The sequence below is a fragment of the Hemitrygon akajei genome, chromosome 24 (assembly GCF_048418815.1).
Source record: "Hemitrygon akajei chromosome 24, sHemAka1.3, whole genome shotgun sequence".
Lineage (NCBI taxonomy): Eukaryota > Metazoa > Chordata > Chondrichthyes > Myliobatiformes > Dasyatidae > Hemitrygon > Hemitrygon akajei.
Window position 1 is genome coordinate 21,449,906 of NC_133147.1, and position 18,388 is coordinate 21,468,293.

The following is an 18,388-nucleotide window of genomic DNA, read 5'->3' on the forward strand; positions in this document are numbered from 1 at the left end:
CTCTCATCCCTCAGCCTGCTGCTTAATCTGTCGAATAGGTGGAGCTCTCACCACTCTGGTGTATAAATATTCACCACCATCCTAATTTGATGGAGCTATCCAAAATTATGAGGGCTATAGATAGGGTGAATGCAAGCACTGAGGTCATGGGTTAAGGGTAAAAGGTGAAAAGTTTAAGGGGAACATGAGGGGAAACTTCTTCACTCAGAGGATCGTGAGAGTATGGAATGAGCTGCCAGTACAAATGGTGCGTGCGAGCTTGATTGCAAGGTTTAAGTGAGGTTTGGATAGGTACATGGATGGTAAGGGTATGGATGACTGTGGTCTGGGTGCAGGTCGATGGGAGTAGGCAGCTTAAATGGTATAGCACACACTAGAAAGGCCTGATTCCGTGCTGTACTTTTCTATGACTCCATGACTATAACAATCACTCACTTCCCTCTCTCTTCCCCAATCATGCCAAACCCTTTCCCACTCTCCCTCACTCTCAACCCCTTCTCCTTCTCTCCCCCACTCACACTCCCTCTCTCACTGCACCTTCTCCTACACATTCCTCTTTCTCTCTCTCTCTGGCCACACCCCTCACTCACTAACTCTCTCTCTTCCCCGTAGCCTCTGGCCACACCGTTCCTGTCAGATGACCATGCCGGGGTGAAGATTGACGTACAAGGCATCAGACGCAGACCCAGACCGAGGAGGACTGGCCCCAGCCGCCACACCTCTGGCTCTGAGGAGGTTGAAGAAGAGCATGGCCTATCCCAGAACCCCTCACCGACACCCACCTCCCACAGTGGCAACAGCACGCTCTGTACCTTCGGTCACGGGTGTCCCTCCGGGTCACTCAGATGGCTGCACATCTGCTGGAAGTTATCCCAGCAGGTCCAGGAACAGGTGCGGCAGGAGCTCCAGTGGATGGGCCAAGGGAAGAAGGGACGTCCTGCTGCCCACCACAGGGGGAAGTAGACAAGTCAGGGCTGGCCCGGGGATGTGTGACCTCGGGGGTGTGGGTCAGCAAGCTGTGATTAGGGTTTCTCCCCTGCTAAATGTGCCCTGCTTGAGACCCACTCATCACCACCACCCTCTCTGTGGCTCCTTAACATCTCTATTTGATCCCTAGCCCCTTGCCCCACCTCTCAACATCCTCCCCACACCTCCCTGCCCATGAACCCTTTGTCCCTGCTCCAGCCTCTCACCTACTGATGCGCCTTCACCGCTCATCCTGCCCTTTAGCCCCTTGCCGTACTCCTCTTCCGATCCCATTAAACTCTTGCCCTGCCCTTCACCTTTCCTTGCCATCTTAGCCTCACTCGCCACCCCATTCACCCTTCTCCCCATCCTTTCAGTCCTCTCCCCACCCATTTGCCTTTCTTTCCACCCCTTCGCCTCTCTCCTTGCCCCTTCACCCTCCCCAGCCCCTTCGCCCCTCTCCCCAGTCCTTCATCCCTTTCCACGCCCCTTCACCCCCTCCTCCTCCCTTCACCCATCACCATGCACCTTCAGCCCTCTCCCCACCCCTTCACCTCTCTCCCTGCCCTTCACCTCTCTCCCTGCCCTTCACCTCTCTTCGTGCACCTTCAACCCTCAGCTCCTGCTTTAACCTGTTGACCAGCTAGAGCTCTCATCATTTCACTATTTTAATCCCTCTGGGTGAGAGCAATCCTCTCCGCACCCTTCCCATGGTGCTGCCTCGCACATTAGGAAGAAGGTCGAATAGTTCTCTAACAGGTCCCACCCCCACACCACCACTACTTATCTGCAGCATTTCCTTGTGAATCTCACAACGAGAAGGAAACACCACAAATGAGGGGAGGTGACCAGTGAACAGGAGCAGACGCACGCACAGAGAGAGATAGAGACACACACACATACACAATGACAGACACAGGGAGAAGTGTACCCTGTACGGTGAGACACAGGAAGACAATCACATACAGTGAGAGAGCTAGAGAGAAAGAGAGAAGCAGACACAGTAGACACATAGAGGGAGATACACAGTGAGATAGGGCAGTATGTTGGCGTAGTGGTTAGCACAATGCGCTACACAGTACAAGGTGGCCTGGGTTCAATTCCCGCCGCTGCCTCTGAGGAGTTTATAAATTTTCCTCGTGACCACGTGAGTTTCCTTTGGGTTTCCTCCAGGTCGCACTGAGATGACGAGAGAGAGACACACATTGTGAGACATATGGTCTGACACTGGTAGATGCACACACACACACACTCTGAGGAAAAAGACAGTGAGAGAGAGACATGAATTGAACACAGTGAATTATAGAAAGAAAGAAAGACACACACACACACACACACAGAGTGAAGAGAAAGAGAATGAACATACACAGAGTGAGGGAGACACACGAAAGTGACAGAGTGAGAGCGAATGAGATTAGAGGCAGTGAGGGGCAGGGAACTGGCTTTCAGGGGTGTGACTTTGTGATTCCAGTGAGGCAGAGTGTTACACCAACAATCCCTTCCCATCCTTGCCACTTATCTCGGTCGAGGGCTCCAGCCATGAGGTCTCAGCCATCCACCTCTCGACACAGTTCCTACCATAGGAACCTCACCGATGGTTTCGCTGCTTCAGACCAGTCCATTTTGCAAACATGTATGTCTGTGTTTGTGCTGAGCTCCGCTTTCCTGTGCCTTTTGAAGAATTGTGGTCACAGATTGCAATTGTGATGCAATGTCTTGCAAGTTTACATTCCTGTATGCGAAATTTAAAATAAATATTAACTACTCTCTGAGGTGGAGTCTGTCACTGTAACAATGCAATATATGAGTTAATCAGGTGTCTGCGGCAGTGGCAGAGAAAGGGTGAGAGAGGGGGGCACAGGTAGAGCAAGCAGGGAGAGGGACAGAGGAGAGAGTTACAGGGAGGGGAGAAGTAGAGACAGAGAGGGAGGGACAGAGAGATAGGGAGATAGGGTGATGGACGTAGAGGAGCAGGGGAGACAGGAGAGTGTGAAAGGAAGGAGAGAGATAGAGTCAGAGGGATAGGTGAGGGTAGAGGGGAGAGATAAAGCGGGTCAGAGGGTAGGAAAGAGAGAAGGAAGGAAGTACAGAGATAGTGGGAAAAAGTGTGGCAGAGGTAGAGGATAAAGAGGGAGGAACAGAGAGGTCAGATGCAGAAAGGGAGGGAAGGGTGGACAGAGAATGTGTGAGAGGGAAGAGAGTGTGGTAGAGGGAGGGAGGGATAGAGAGGAAAGTGTGAGGGAGGGGAAGAGACAGAGAGAGGAACAGAGGGGTTAGGGAGAGGGAAGAGAGAGAGAGGGGGAGGCACAGAGAGGGAAGAGTGAGTTACAGGGAAGAGAGATGAAGAAAGGGTGGGAAGGGGGACAAAGAGAATGGGAGCAGATGGAAGAGAGGAGAACTGGGAGAGTGAGGGAGGAGGCAGCAGATTGGGAAGAGTGACAGAAGGGGCAATAAGAGAGAGAGAGGGGGCATACACATACACATCCATTTAGAAACAGGAAGGTGTGGGGGAGGTGATACAGGGAAACAGCAAAGATGCAGAGATAAAGACAGAAAACACTGCAAATACTGCCCAAGACAGGAGATGTGCATCAAGAGAATCGGGGGTCAATGGTTTCAGCTCCTGACTCTTCATCAGAGAGGCAGAGGAAGGAATGGTTCGAATAAAGGGAACATTTCCTGAGAGTGCGAGGTCATGTCTGCAGCATGGACAAGTTGTAAAAGTCCTGTGGTCAAATGTGTTAAGGATGTGGAGGGTTTCCCAGCCATCCCAGAATCCCAAGGACCTTTCAGCCCAGCATAGTCATGCCAACCTTTCTCCCCAGCTATTATAATCCCATCTGCCCGTGTTAGGGCCACGTCTATCGAGGAAGGTACATACACAGTGACAGACAGCGAAAGACAAACACACACATACATACATACAGTGAGAGACAGACACATTGTAAGAGACACAGAGGTACAGGCAGTGAGACAGAGAGAGAGACACACACAATGAGGGACAGAGGCACACACACACACACTTTGACACAGAATGATAGATGAGACAGAGATACGCTCACAGTAAGAGACACAGAAAAACAGATTCAGACAGTGAGAGATGGAGACACACACACTGAGAGACATCTAGAGAGAGAGAGATACATACACAAAAATAGAGTACCCACAAGACACCAAGAGAGACATCCAGAGAGAAATACACACATACACAGTGAGTTACCAAGATAGAGATACAGACACACACACACACACAAACCTAGAGAGATATACACCCTAATGAGAGTCACCTAGAGAGAGATGCACACATAGTGAGAGTCACCTAGAGAAAGCCACACACACACCACGTTCACACCAGCCTTTTTACCTGTTTTGTAATCCCATTTGTCTTCCTTAGGACCACATCAATTGAAGATTTGCTTAATTAACTGTCAGTGTAAATACATTGTAACTATCACTGATTCCACCGCCTCTTCTGAGGCAGCACGTCCCAGATATCCACGTTTGAAGAAAACAAATCTTCCTTTAAATCTCCTTTCTCTCCCTTAGACCTAAATACTCATGTTTTGATGACTTACTGAGGTGAAGAGATTTTGATTCTCTATCCTATCTAATGATGGGATGGTAGCATAGTGGTTAGCACAATGCTAATTACAGCTTGGGGCATCGGAGTTCAGAGTTCAATTCTCTGTACGAAAGTTTGTATGTTCCTTCCTGTGAGTGTGTGAGTTTCCTCTGGTTGCTTTGGTTTCCTCTCATAGTCCAACACAGTCCCTGTCGGTAGGTTAATAAGTCTTTGCAAATAGTCCTGCGATTAGGCTGGGACTAATCGGTGAGTTGCTGGGCATTGCGGCTTGATGGATGTAAAGGCCTGTTCCAGGCTGTATTTTTAAGTAAACTAAATAAATAAATAACACTGGACAGCAAAGATTTTGCTTCCTGAATACTTTTGGGTGTATCTTATTGATTTTGGGCTGTTGATCATGAAAATTACCATGAATTTTCCCTATCACACACTATTTCTTTAAAAAATTGCCTGTATTTATTTCAATTCAAAATTTAAGTCAATTAAAATTTTGCCCTTAATGTAAGCTGAAAAGTATTTTATCTTGACCAGGCATGCCTGGGTATGTTCAGCAGGGCAGATGCAGCATGGCAGGGCAGGCTTTAGAAAGACTATAAATTTCCATGAAGGATTTTGATATTTGAGACAGACGTTTCCCCAAATAACTGATGCCAAAGTTAAGGAAGGCATTTTTGTTGGTCCACAAATCAAACAGGTCATCAATGACAGGCAATTCAAAGAACATCTAGTGGGACTGGAGATAATTGCACGGAAGGCATTCAAGGACGAGTAAATCTACAGATGCTGGATACTCAAAGCAACACGCACACACGATGTTGGAGGGACTCAACAGGCTAGGCAGCATCTATGGGAAAGAGCCAACAGTCGATGTTTCGGGCCGAGACCCTTCAGCAGGACTGGAAAACAAGATGAGAAGTTAGAGCAAGAAAATGGGGGAGGGGAGGATGCACTTCATCAATTACAGCTCAGCACTTAATATGTTCCTCCCCTCAAAAATAATCAGTAAACTGGGCCTCAATACTCCCTAGTGCAATTGGATCCTAGATTTCCTCACTTGTAGACCCCACTTGTAGCTAACTTCTGTAAAAGCAGTGTCTCTTGCTGGACAGAATGTTTTAGCTTCGGCTAAAGATAAGGAGCCATGTTTCCAACTTAGGACTGTTGTGTCAGTCAATTGGGATTGTATGATGTGAGAGAAGGTTCTGGAGAGCTGGGGAGAAGAATTTTCTGAAGGACAGTAGTCTGGCTTGGGGTCACTTTGGCAAGTTGGATCATTTGGCTGCACTCATACTACCTGCATCCAGACAGAGCCTGAAGAGCCAGGCTTCAGAGATCAAAACCATTAAGAGGTGGTCACGGGAGGTTGAGAAACGGTAACAGGATTGCTTTGAATCACCGGACTGGGCCACGTTCAAGAACTTATCTGAGGACCTGAATGACTACACCAGGGTCGTTGCAGACTTTATTAAAGCAGCCAACAGACAGACATTCTTTATTGATCCCGAGGGAAATTGGGAATAACGAGGAGTGTGCCCCCATAAAATCATCCAGGGTTTCCTCCCAATCAGAAACTCTGGATGAACAATGAAACCCAGAACTGGCTGATAGCTAGATAAGAGGCATTCAAGACTGGAAATCAAGAATGCTACAACAGGTGCAGGTATAATCTCTGGAAAGCCATCTCTCAGGCAAAGTGGAGATCTGGACTAGGCTTGAATCAACGAGGGATGCTCAACAGCTGTGGCAGAGTGTGATTGCATAACCTCCAGCAAAGTTAAATCTTGTGATACAGGGAACTGCAGAGCTTCGCTTCCAGTTGAGCTCAATGCCTTCTATGCTCGCTTTGACAACCAGAACAGGGATTTTAAAATATGGCCATAGAAAAAGGATCTTAGGGTTGTATGTGGTGACACATACGTAATTTGATAATAAATTTTACTTTGAACTTTGTACTTTGAATTATGGTCTGGTATGGAAACACCAATGCTTCTAGCAGAAATTCCTACAAACAGTAGTCGATTTTGACTGGTACATCATGGGTAAAACCCTCCCACCTTTGAGCACATCTACATGAAACGTTGCTGTAGAAATGCAGCATCCACCACCAAAGATCCGCACCACCCAGGCCATGCTCTTTTCTTGCTGCTTCCATCAGGTGGAAGGTACTTGCACCACCAGGTTCAAGAACAGTTACTACCCCTCAACCATCAGGCACAAAGAGGACAACTACAGTACACCCATTCTATTTCTGGTGTTCCCACAACTGATAGTCTCACTTTAAGGACTCTTTATCTTGTTATTTTATGCACTCATTATTTATCGCTATTTATTTATGTTTGCATCTGCACAGTTTGTTGTTCATTGATCTTGTTCACAGTTATTGATCTATAGATTTGCTAAGTATGCCCACAGAAAAAAGAATGGGTGACGTGTATGTACTCTGATAATAAATACTTGTGCTTCAAAGTACTTTACATACAACAAGATATAAATATCAAACATAAAATTTCGGACAATACATAAGAGAATAAAATCACTCAAAAATAAGTATGACAAATGGAAGTTACAGTACAAGATTCTAATTAAAAGCTACAGTGTAAAAAAAAAAGCCTCAATTTAAACGAGTTTAAAGTTAGGGCAGACCAGATCCTCTGGAAGCTTATTCCAGATATGTGGAGCATAGTAACTAAAAGCTGTTTCACCATGTTTAGTTTGACCCTCGGGACAGTAAGTAGACCAGCCACAGATGACTTGAAAGCTCGGGAAGGTTCAGAATGCAGCAAGAGACTGGAGATGTACTTTGACCCTAGAACATTCGGTGCTTTAAAAACCAAATGTTTTTAAACATTTTAAATGTAGTACTATTTTAAGGTCAATCCTCTGATGGACAGGAAGCCAGTGTAGCGATCTGAGAACTGAAATGATATGTTCTACCTTCTTGGTCTCAGTGAGAAATCTAGCAGCAGATCTTTTTTTGCCAGAGACCTGTGAAAACAGCATTTGACTAGCCAAGCCTACTAAAAATAAATGCACGGATAAGTTTTTCTAGATCTTCCAGAGATAATAGTCTCACTATATTTTAAAGGTGGTAATAGACTTTGTAATTGTCTTAATTTGGCAGTTAAAATTTAAGTCAGAGTCCATCATAACACCAAGGTTTCTGGTTCGGTTTGTGGTCCAGAATGACAGGGATTCTAAGTAAATACTGACTTTTGATTGTTCTTTTTTTTTTGGCACCAAAAAACAATTATTTCAGTTTTCTTTTTGGTAGGTGAAACTGGGGGAGGGGTGAAGTAAAGAGCTGGGAAGTTGATTGGTGAAAGGGATGAAGGGCTGAGAAGGGGGAAGCTGATAGGAGAGGGCAGAAAACCGTGGAAGAAAGGGAAGCGATAGGAGTACCAGACAGAGGTGATAAGGAGATAAGCTGAGAGAGGAAAAATGGAATGGGGGAATGGTGAGGGTGGAGGGCAATTACCGGAAGTTCAAGAAATCGATGTTCGTGCCATCAGGTTGGAGGCTACTCAAATGGAATACAAGTGTTGGTCCTCCAACCTGAGTGTGGTTTCATCATGGTGGTAGAGGAGACAGTGGACTGACATGTCGGAATGCAAATGGGAAGTAGAAGTAAAATGGATGGCGGCCAATGAGAGATCCTGCTTTTTCTGGTGGACATAGAAGTTCGGCGAAGTGGTTTCCCAATCTACGTTGGGTCACTCCGATATAGAGGAGCCCACAATGGGAGGACCGGATACAGTAGATGACCCCAACAGACTCACAGGCAAAGTGTCACCTCACCTGGAAAGACTGTTTGAGGCCCTGAATGGTCGTGAGGGAGGAGGTGAAGGGGCAGGTGTAGCACTTGTTCCATTTGCAAGGATAAGTGCCAGGAGGGAGATCAGTGTGGAAGAACGAATGGACAGGGGAATCACATAGGGAGAAAGCAGAAAGTGGGTGGGGAAGGAAGAGGGAAAGGTGTTTGGTGGTGGGATCATGTTGGAGATGGCAGAAATTACAAAGAATTATCTGCTGGACATGGAGGCTAGTGGGGTAGTATTTGAGGATAAGAGGAACTCCATCTTTGGTGAGGTGGCGGGAGAATGGGGTGAGGGCAGACATGTATGAAATGGAAGAGATGCAGATTAGGGTAATGTTGATGGTGGAGGAAGGAAAGCCCCTTTCTTTGAAGAAGGAGGACATCTCAATAGTTCTGGAATGAAAATTCTCATCCTGAGAGCAGATGCGGCAGTGTCAGAGGGACTCTGAGAAGGTGATGAAATTTTACAGGTAAAAGGATGGGAAGAGGTAGCTGTGAGAATCAGTGGGTTTATAAAAGATATCAGTAGATAAACTGCCTCCAGAGTTAGACAGAGATTGAGAAAGGGGAGGGAGATTTTGGAAATGGACCATGTAAATTTGAGGGCAGGGTGGAAGTTGGAGGCAAAGTTGATGAAGTCGACGAGCTCAGCAAGGGTGTAGGAAGCAGCATTCAGGCAACAGCATTCTAGGCTGTTGTTGAAAATTTTCTTGGCAACTACAGAGCACCAAACTACATACGTGCAGCTAGTTGACAACATGCTTCAAGCATACAAAACTATGAAGCACAATGAGTCACTAAAGAATCATTTTCTGCATAAGCATTTAGACTTCGCTGCAAATCTTGGTACTGTCAGTGATAAGCATGGAGAAAGGTTTCTCTAGGACATTGCAGTCGTGGAGAAATGGTATCAGAGCAACTGGAATCCATCAATGCTGTCAGGTTATTGTTGGATGCTTAAGCGAGAAGCCTCAGATACTGAGTACAAATGAAAATCAACAAAACAATTTTACCTTAGTTGAACTATTGCAAAGCAGCAACACTGTTATGCAATTATACACATTATATTCAAAAGTTAACTTCTTGTTTCTCCAAATTCCCATGCAATATAAGTAGTCTGAAATTATGTGTTCAGCTTCAAGTGGTCAAGTAAACAAAAAAAGATTATGAGGAAGAAACACTTGTGAAAAAATTTGTTGTCCAGTGAAATTTTATGGACCTCTGAACCCACTTCACTATAGGGAATGCTAGCCCATTCTCTCCCCATAACTAAAATCCTCCAGTCATAGATGTACAATGAAATTGGATTGAGTTCATTTTTGTCACATGTAAAAGGTACAGTAAAAAGCTTGTCTTTCATAGTGTTCATACAGATCAGATAATTACATAGTGCATTGAGTAGAACAAGGTAAAACAATAACATTAAGCAGAATAAAGTATTACAGCGACAGAGAAAGTACAGTGCAGGTAAACAATGAGGCAAAAAGTCATGATAAACTAGATTGTGAGGTCAAGAATCCATCTTATCATACTAGGAGACCATTCAATAGATTAATAACAGTGGGATAGACTGCCCTTGAGCCTGATAGTATGAGCTTTCAGGCTTTTGTAAGTTCCATTGGGAAGGGGGAGAAGAGGGAATGTTCTGGATGGGTGGGGTCTTTGATTATGCTTTCTGCTTTACCAAGGCAATGAGAAAACTAGACAGAGTCTGTAGATGGTTTTGTGATGAACTGAGCTGTTGTCCAGACTTCTCTGCGGTTCCTTACAGTCAGCAGTTGACGTACCAGTGGAGAGCATTTTGATTGGTTGCTTCACAGCCTGGTGTAGAGGCTCCAACGCAAAGGATCACAAGAGGATGTAGAAAGTTGTAGGCTTAGCCAGCTCCATCATCATGCATGACATTCAAGATTCATCATGGCATCTAAAACTTTGTCAAATGTCTATAGATGTGTGGTGGAGAGTATATTGATTGTCACATCATGGCCAGATATGGAAACAACAATGCCGTTGAATGGAAGATCCTACAAAAGGTAGTAGATACAGCCCACCAGGCCCTTGAACCAAAAGGGATAACTTTACTCAGCTTCACTTGCCCTTCGTTGAAACATTCCCACAACCAACTGACTCACTTTCAAGGATTCTTCATCTCATGTTCTTGATATTTATTTATTTTATTCTTTCTTTTTTAATTTACACAGTTTGTTGTCTTTTGCATACTGGTTGAATGCCCAAGCAGTCTTTCACTGATTCTGTATTGGTTATTCTATAGAATCATTGAGTATGTCCACAAGAAAATGAGTCTCTGGGTTGTATATATGACGTATATGTACTTTGATAATAAATTTACTTTGAACTTTGTTTTATTTTGTTTTGTGTCATAAATATATGGCAAGATCCTTAACAGAGTTGATGTACAGAGGGGTCCTGGGTCTAAGTTCCTAGATCCCTGAAGGTGGCTATACAGGTTGACAAGGTGGTAAAGGTGGTGTATGGCAAGGTTACATTTTTTTGGACAAGGCACTGAGTTCATGTTTCAGGAGTTATTGTGCATCTTTTAAAAATCTCTGGTGAAGCCGCATCTGCAGGATCACATTCAGTTCCTGTTGCCGCATTACAGGATGTGGAGTCTTTGGAGAGGGTGCAGAAGAGGTTCACCAGGATGCTGCTTGAATCAGAGGGCATGAGCTATATAAAGGGGTGGGGAAAACTTGGGTTATTTTCTCTGGAGCAGCGGAGGATAAGGGGAGACCCAATAGAGGTTTATAAAATTATGAGAGACATAAACAGTATCTTTTTCCTAGGGTCAAAATGTTTAATGCCAGAGGACATGTATTTAAGGTGAAAGGAGAACAGCTCACAGGAGGTGTGTGGAGCAAGTTACCAAGGTGGATGCCTGGAATGTGCTGCCAGGGCTGGTGGTAGAGGCAAGTACACTAGAGCACGGGTCCCCAACCATTTTTATGCCATGGACCAATACCATTAAGCAAGGGGTCCATAGATCATGGGCTGGGAATCCCTGAACTAGAGACACTTAAGAGGATCTTAGATGGGTTGTACAGAGAATGCAAGGATATGGATAGAGTGTCAGCAGAAGGGATTAGATCCTTCAGGCATTTAATTACTAGTTTAATTAGTTCAGCACAACATTGTGGGCTGAAGGGCCTGTTCCTATGCTGTAATGTTTTACTTTCTATAATTTACATTAAATTAATGCAGTCGATGTCTGTCTTGTCTATAATGTAGTGCGCTGCTTTTGCAGAAGGCTGAGTCTCCATGTACGCTCATGACTGTATATTGGGATTACTGTATGTACAGTAAACTTGCAAAACACTAATATTCATGGCACTGATACCTCATGACAACAAAACTGAAACTGAACTTGAACAAACTTCTGTCAGTCTCCTCAGCAGGATAAGGAAATTCAGCTTGTTCCCATTGACCGTCATCAGTTTTATCAATGCACCATAGAAAGCGTCCAGTCTGGACGCATCACAGCTTGGCATGGCAAACTGCTCTGCAAGTGACCATAAAAAACTGCAGAGTTGTGGACACATCTAAGCACATCACGGAAACCAGCCTCCTCTCCATTGATTCTGTCTAGACTTCCTGCTGCCTCATAAAATAGACAGCATAATCAAAGAGCCCACACAAGCTGGATATTCTGATATCAGACTCTTCAATGGTTCCCTGGTAATGATAAGACAAACTCTGGACCTTACAATCTATATTGTTATGATCTTAAGAGTCATTGAAAAGTACAGTGCAGAAACAGGTCCTTTGGCCCATCTAGTGCGTGCTGAACCATTTAAATTGCCCATTCCCATCAATCTGCATCTGGACCATTGCTCTCCTTGTCCCAGCCACCCATGCACCTATCCAACTTTCCTTAAATGTTGAAATCCAGCTTGCATGCACCACTTGTGCTGGGAGCTCATTCCACACTCTCATGATTCTCTGAGTGAGGAGGTTTCTCCTCATGTTTCCCTTAAAACTTTTAACCTTTCACCCTTGACCTATAACCTCCAGTTGTATTCTCACCCAACCTCTGGAAAAAAGTCTGCTTGCATTTACACTATATATACCCTCATAATTTTATAATATTGCACTTTATTGTTTACCTGCACTTTCTCTGCAGCTGTTATACTTTATTCTGCATTGTTATTGCTTTATCATATTCCAGCTCCATGCACGGTGTAATGATCTGATCTGTATGAGCAGTAAACAAGACTGTATCTTTCACTGTATCTTGGTACGTGAGACAATAATAAACCAATAAATTAAGGGAGTTTGAAACTAGAAGGCATAGATTTAAGGTGAGGGGGAGAGATTTAAAGGGGAATATTCTTCACACAGAGGGTGGTGGGTGTGTGGAATGAGCAGCCAGAAGTGGTGGAGTTGGGTACAGTTCATCATTGTCATCATCATGTGCCGTGTCGTAACACATGGGTGATTACGGTCAATTGATCATGATTGGTCTTTGCAAATTTTTCTACTGAAGTGGATTGCCATTATCTTCTAGTGGGCAGTGTCTTTACAAGATGGGTGATCCCAGGCATTGTCAGAGCTTGTCTGCCTAGTGTCAGCGTTCACATCAAGACGTGATACCTGCTCATATGACTATCACCTGCTCCCATGACTTTACCCACCTCCTTGATTGGGAGTGGGGGGGGGGGTAAACACGTGCAACAACTTGCCCAAGGGTGACTTGCAGCCTAGCAGAGGAAAGGAATGCCTTACACCTCCTTTGTTAGAGGTATATCTCCATTCTGCTACCCATAGTTTAAATATGACAGGTACACAGTGAGGAACGCTTTAGAGGGATATGGGCCAGATGCAGGTAAATAGGATTAGCCTTCTCTAAGGATTGGCACTCCTTGTTGTGGTGGAGAGGCTTGTGATTTCTTGAGATTCCGAGAGCGATCTCATCTGGAGCTTAACTCCTGGCAGGGTTCGCCATGGTGGTAAGGTCAATGGTGAGGTTCCAGCGATCCAACCAAGACCTCAATGGTAGAACTGATAGATGATGATGACACATCACAATGACATCAACACTGTGTGTATTCTCAGAATCAGAATTAGAATCCAGTTTAGTATCACCGGCATATGCTGTGAAATTTGTTCTACGTGGCAGCAGTACAATGCGATTCTTAATTATAGAAACTGTGTGTGTATGTATATTTTATATATATATATATATATATAATTAAAGTGTCATTAAAATGTACAGAAATAAATAGAACACAAGAAGTCATGTGGTAGTGTTCAAGGGTTCAATGTCCATTCAGGAATTTGACGACAGAGGGGAAGGAGATGCTCCTGAATCACTGAATGTGTGCCTTCAGGTTCCTGTCACTCCTCCTTGATGGTAGCAATGAGAAAATGGTGGTGTGCGTCTCTTAATGAGGGATGCTGCCTTTTTGAGGCATCGTTCCTTGAAGATGTCCTGAATGCTATGGAGGCTAGTGGCCATGATGCAGCTAACTTGAGTACTCTGTACTTTTTGAGTTAACCACATCTTTTCTATTACAGGGTGACCACAACTGCACACTGTAGTGTGGCCTCACTAATAACTTATAAAACTGCAACATAAAATCCAAACTTCTTTACTCACTGCACAGCTCAATGAAGGTCAGTGTGCTAAATGCCTTTTTCACCTCCTTGCTACCTGTGACGCCAGTTTCAACGTAAGCTATGCACTGTAAACTGTAATCCTATGTCCCTCTGTTCTGTTACACTGCCTAAGTGCCCTAAGTCTTATGCTGGTCGGACTTTCCAAAATGTGTCACCTCACACTTATTTGTATTGAAACCACTGAACGCTCCACAGCCCACTTCCCCAACTGATTAAGGTTCCCCAATAATTTAAAATAACCTTCTTTGCTATCAGCACCACCTCCGAATTTTATGTCGCTGTAAATTTACTGGTCTAGCATTTTCGCTATCAAGCATGTGTTTGTGTGTGTATTATATATATATACATGCGCTAGGACCACCAGACTGAGAAACAGCTACTTCCCTCAAACAGCAAGGCTGAGCAACACTTCCACCCGCTAACCCAGCTCTCCTCAACTCCAACCAACCACCAGTACTTTATCATTTCCTGCCAAAGTCATCTTATGTACACTCTCCAGTGCCTAGTGTTACATTATGGACTGATAATTAGTCTATGTGTATAATCTCTTATGTGTTTATATTTATCATATTTTTTAAATTTTATTACTCTTTTTTGTGCTACATTGGATCTGAAGAAACAATTATTTTATTCTCCTTTACATTTGTGTACTGGAAATGGCATTAGACAACGTTGAACACCTTGTGCATTGGCATCCAAATCATTGGCGTACAAATACAAAGGATCCCAGCACTGAGTACCGGACACATGACTACTTTGCTGGCCTTCATTCTGAAAAACAACCTTCAACCACCACTCTCTGCTTCCTATCTCCAAGCTAATTTTGAATCCACATCCACCTTACTGTGTGTAGGAACTTATTGAAGGCCATGCTAAAGTCTAAATAGACACTCATTTAATAGTCACACACTTTCTTGGCTCTTCAAAAAAACCACTAACTTGAAACTGATCTATATTCTGATGTATTCTTTGATAGCTATCTACTCTATCCACAACCCTACCAATCTGTGTGGCATCTGCAAACAATCTGCACTTTGATCTAAAATGTTTATCTGCATTCTCAAGTGCATATACTTTAGTTTCTCCTCTGACATAAAGATACCGACTCTCTGCTCTCCCTTAACGTCTCCTAATCTGATAAACTTTTATTGAATCTCCCCATTGCTTCACAGAAAACAACGTAACTTTTTCCAACCTAACCTCACCACTGGTAGCTTCTTATGTGGGCAGCTTTTTCTGACACCTTTTCCAAAGCCTCTGCATACTCCTGTAATTGTGGTACCAGAATGGCAGTGTGTTCTCTGAGTGTGGCTGAGTAATAGTTTTACACATCTGCAAAATGACATCCTCACCTGTAAACTCAGTGCCCCAAATGATGAAGGCAATCTTGCCAGATGCCTTCTTTACCGTTCTGCCTACTTGTTCAGCCACTCTCAGGGAGCTGTGGCCTTGGACCTCAAGATCCCTCTGCACTTCATTGCTCCGAAAGGACCTACCTTTAACAGTGTACTTTCCCTTTACATCAGATGCCCCGAAGAGTAACAACGCTTGCTCCAGAATTAGTATCAGGTTTATTAATGCTGACATATGTTATGAAATTAGTTGTTCCCTGCTGTAGCAGTGCAGTGCAATACATAACAAACACCATAAATTACAATAAAAATATAAAGTTAATTTAATAAACAGAGTAAAAGAGAACAAATAATAGTGAGGTTGTGTTCATGGGTTTGTTCACTGTCCGTTCAGAAATCTGATGGTAGTATTGAGAAGAGGGCATGTCTTGGGTGATGGGTGTCCTAGATGACGACTTGCTGGCATTAAACTCCATCCACCATTTCTCTGCACGCATCTGTAACCGATCTATTCTTTGACAGCTCTCTACTTTGTCAGCAAACCCATCAATCTTTGTGGAATCTGCAAAACTCACCATCCTACTTTGATTTAAGACATTTACATACATATTTATCTTATTATATGTACTACAAGATCAAGGGTGGCAGGCAGCATAGTGGTAAGCACAGCGCTCCACAGTACCAGCAACCTGGATTCAATTCCTGACACTGAAGTGTATGTTCTCCTCATGAATGCGTGGGTCTCCTCCGGGTGCTTCAGTTTCCTCCTGCAGTCCCAAGATGTACCTGTTGGTAGGTTAATTGGTCATTGTAAATTTTTCAGTGATTAGGTTAGGGTTAAATGGGGGATTTGCTGGGCGGTGCAGCTCGAAGGGATGGAAGGGCCTATTCCATATTGTATCTCAAAAAATAAATGAATAAATCAAAGATTCTAGCAATAATCTCTATAGAAGACCAGTGCTGATGTATCTCCAGCTAGAATAACAGCCTTCCCTCTACTGCCCACTGCCTTCTAAGGGCAATCCAGTTCTGAATCCAAACTACATGGATCCCTTGCATCTTCACCTTCTGGGTCTGTTTACTACAAGGAATCTTGTGAAATGCCTCACAAATATCCACACGGACAATATCATCGCCCTACTCTCACTAGTCATCTTCATCATTCATTATGTGTCGTATCGTGCACCATGGGCGATCATGGCCTTGACCCTGCCCCTGATCTGAGTGTATATATGTATCCCTGTGTGTGTTTGTATGTGTGTGTGCATGCCTGTGTGTATATGTGGGACACAGAGCAGGGCTGAACCTTTGGACCTTTCCCGCAGGTCAGCCACTGGTCTGCCTGAGTAACATGAGCAACTTTCTCCTCCCACCCACCACCCCACTCCGTCGCTGTACCCGCCACACCTCACGGCTGCCCATCACCAGCTCGCTGCCCTCGTCCTCCTGATCCTCAGCTCTGCCTCAGTTGCCTGCCGAGCTCGTGCAGGTGGGCCAGTGCGCGGGCTCCCCGGAAGGAGATGGCCAGCCCCGATTGCCGGCGCAGCCACTCAGACACCCTCAGCGACAGCAGTGCTGCTAGGTCCGCATCTGTGTGTGAGAAGGTGGGGGTTGGGGGTAGGAGGGGAGAAACAAATGGGGGAGGGTAACCCGTTAGTCAAGGTTAAAAGACACAGACAGGTATACATCTTCCACCCAAAATGTGGTGCCGACCTTTTAACCTACTCTAAGATCTACTGTATCTAAACCTTCCTCTTACACATATGCATATCTAAGAGTTCCTTAAATGCAGCTGCCTCTACAACTCCTGGCAGTGCAGTCCACGCACCCACCGCTCTCTGTGTTAAGTACTTATCTCTGACATTCCTTCATATACTTTCCACTCATTATCTTACAAAGTACGCCATTGCTGTCCTGGGAACAAAGCACAGGCTATCCATTGTATGCCTCTTATCATCTCGTACACCTCTATCAAGTCACCTCTCATTATGGCTCGCTGCAAAGAGAAAAGTCCTCCCTTGCTCAACCTATCCTCATTAGACATGCTCCCTAATCCAGGCAGCTTACTAGTAAATCTCTAAAGCTTCCATATCCTATCCTTCATAAAACACTGAACATTGAATAATACAGCACAGCTATTGTATATTTTAACTGACTCTATGATCAATCTAACAATTCCCTGCTAAATAACACTCCATTTTTCTTTCATCCATGTGTCTGACTAAAACTCTCTGATATATCTGCCTCTCCCACCATCCCCGGCAGTACATTCCACGCACCCACCACTCTCTGCGTAAAAGAAAACCTACCTCTGACATCCCCCCTATACTTTCCTCTGCTCATCTTAAAAATACACCCTCTCATATTGGCCATTACTGCCCTGCGAAAAGTTTCTGGCTGTCCACTCATTCTCCTTCACTCCAGAGAGAAAAGTCCTATCTTGCTCCAGCTTTCCTCAAAAGACATGCTCTCTAATCCAGGCAGCAACCTGGTAAATCTCCTCTGCAACCTCTCTAAAACTTCTACATCCTTCCTTTAATGAGGTGACTAGAACTGAACACAATACTCCAAAGTGTGGTCCAACCAGGGTTTTATATAGGTGCAACATTACCTTGCAGCTCATGAACTCAATCTCCCGACTAACGAAGACTAACACACATAGGCTTTTTCACCAACCCTATCAACTTGCACAATATCTTTGAGGGATCGATGGACATGCAGCCCATGATCCTTCCTTTCCTTGACACTGCCAAGAATCCTGCCATTAATCCTGTACTTTGTCATCCTTTTGACTTTCAAAACTGCATTGCTTCACACTTTTTCAGATTAAACTTCATCTACCTCTTCTCATCCCAGCTCTCCATCCTACCATTGTCCCGTTGCAATCTACGGCAACCTCCTACACCTTCCACACCACCACCGAATGTGGGGAAATGGGGCTGAGCTCACATGGGAATCATGGTTAGCATGGAGGGATACAAAATTATGAGGGGTATTGTAGAGAATTTAATATTACAGAATATTGAAAATATTTTGTTT

At 44.4% G+C, this 18,388-nt stretch overlaps 2 protein-coding genes across 9 annotated transcripts in view; one reads left to right on the plus strand and one right to left on the minus strand.

Annotated features, from left to right (window-relative positions):
• The window catches only part of LOC140715944 (uncharacterized), a 62,653-nt gene extending 59,915 nt beyond the window's left edge, over positions 1-2,738 (plus strand). For all 6 annotated transcript variants that reach the window (XM_073028532.1, XM_073028528.1, XM_073028530.1 and 3 more), the window contains one exon: positions 613-2,738. In XM_073028532.1, the coding sequence (XP_072884633.1) occupies positions 613-963 (351 nt within the window). In that variant the 3' untranslated portion in view covers positions 964-2,738. The remainder of the gene's footprint in view (positions 1-612) is intronic.
• Positions 2,739-15,551: 12,813 nt separating this feature from the next.
• LOC140715945 (transmembrane protein 143-like) overlaps positions 15,552-18,388 on the minus strand; it is a 61,405-nt gene continuing 58,568 nt past the window's right edge. For 2 of the 3 annotated variants that reach the window (XM_073028538.1, XM_073028536.1), the window contains 2 exons: positions 16,757-16,939; positions 15,552-16,135 (listed from right to left, as the gene is read on the minus strand). In XM_073028538.1, the coding sequence (XP_072884639.1) occupies positions 16,803-16,939 (137 nt within the window). In that variant the 3' untranslated portion in view covers positions 15,552-16,135; positions 16,757-16,802. The remainder of the gene's footprint in view (positions 16,136-16,756; positions 16,940-18,388) is intronic. The other variant, XM_073028537.1, reaches the window with a different exon arrangement.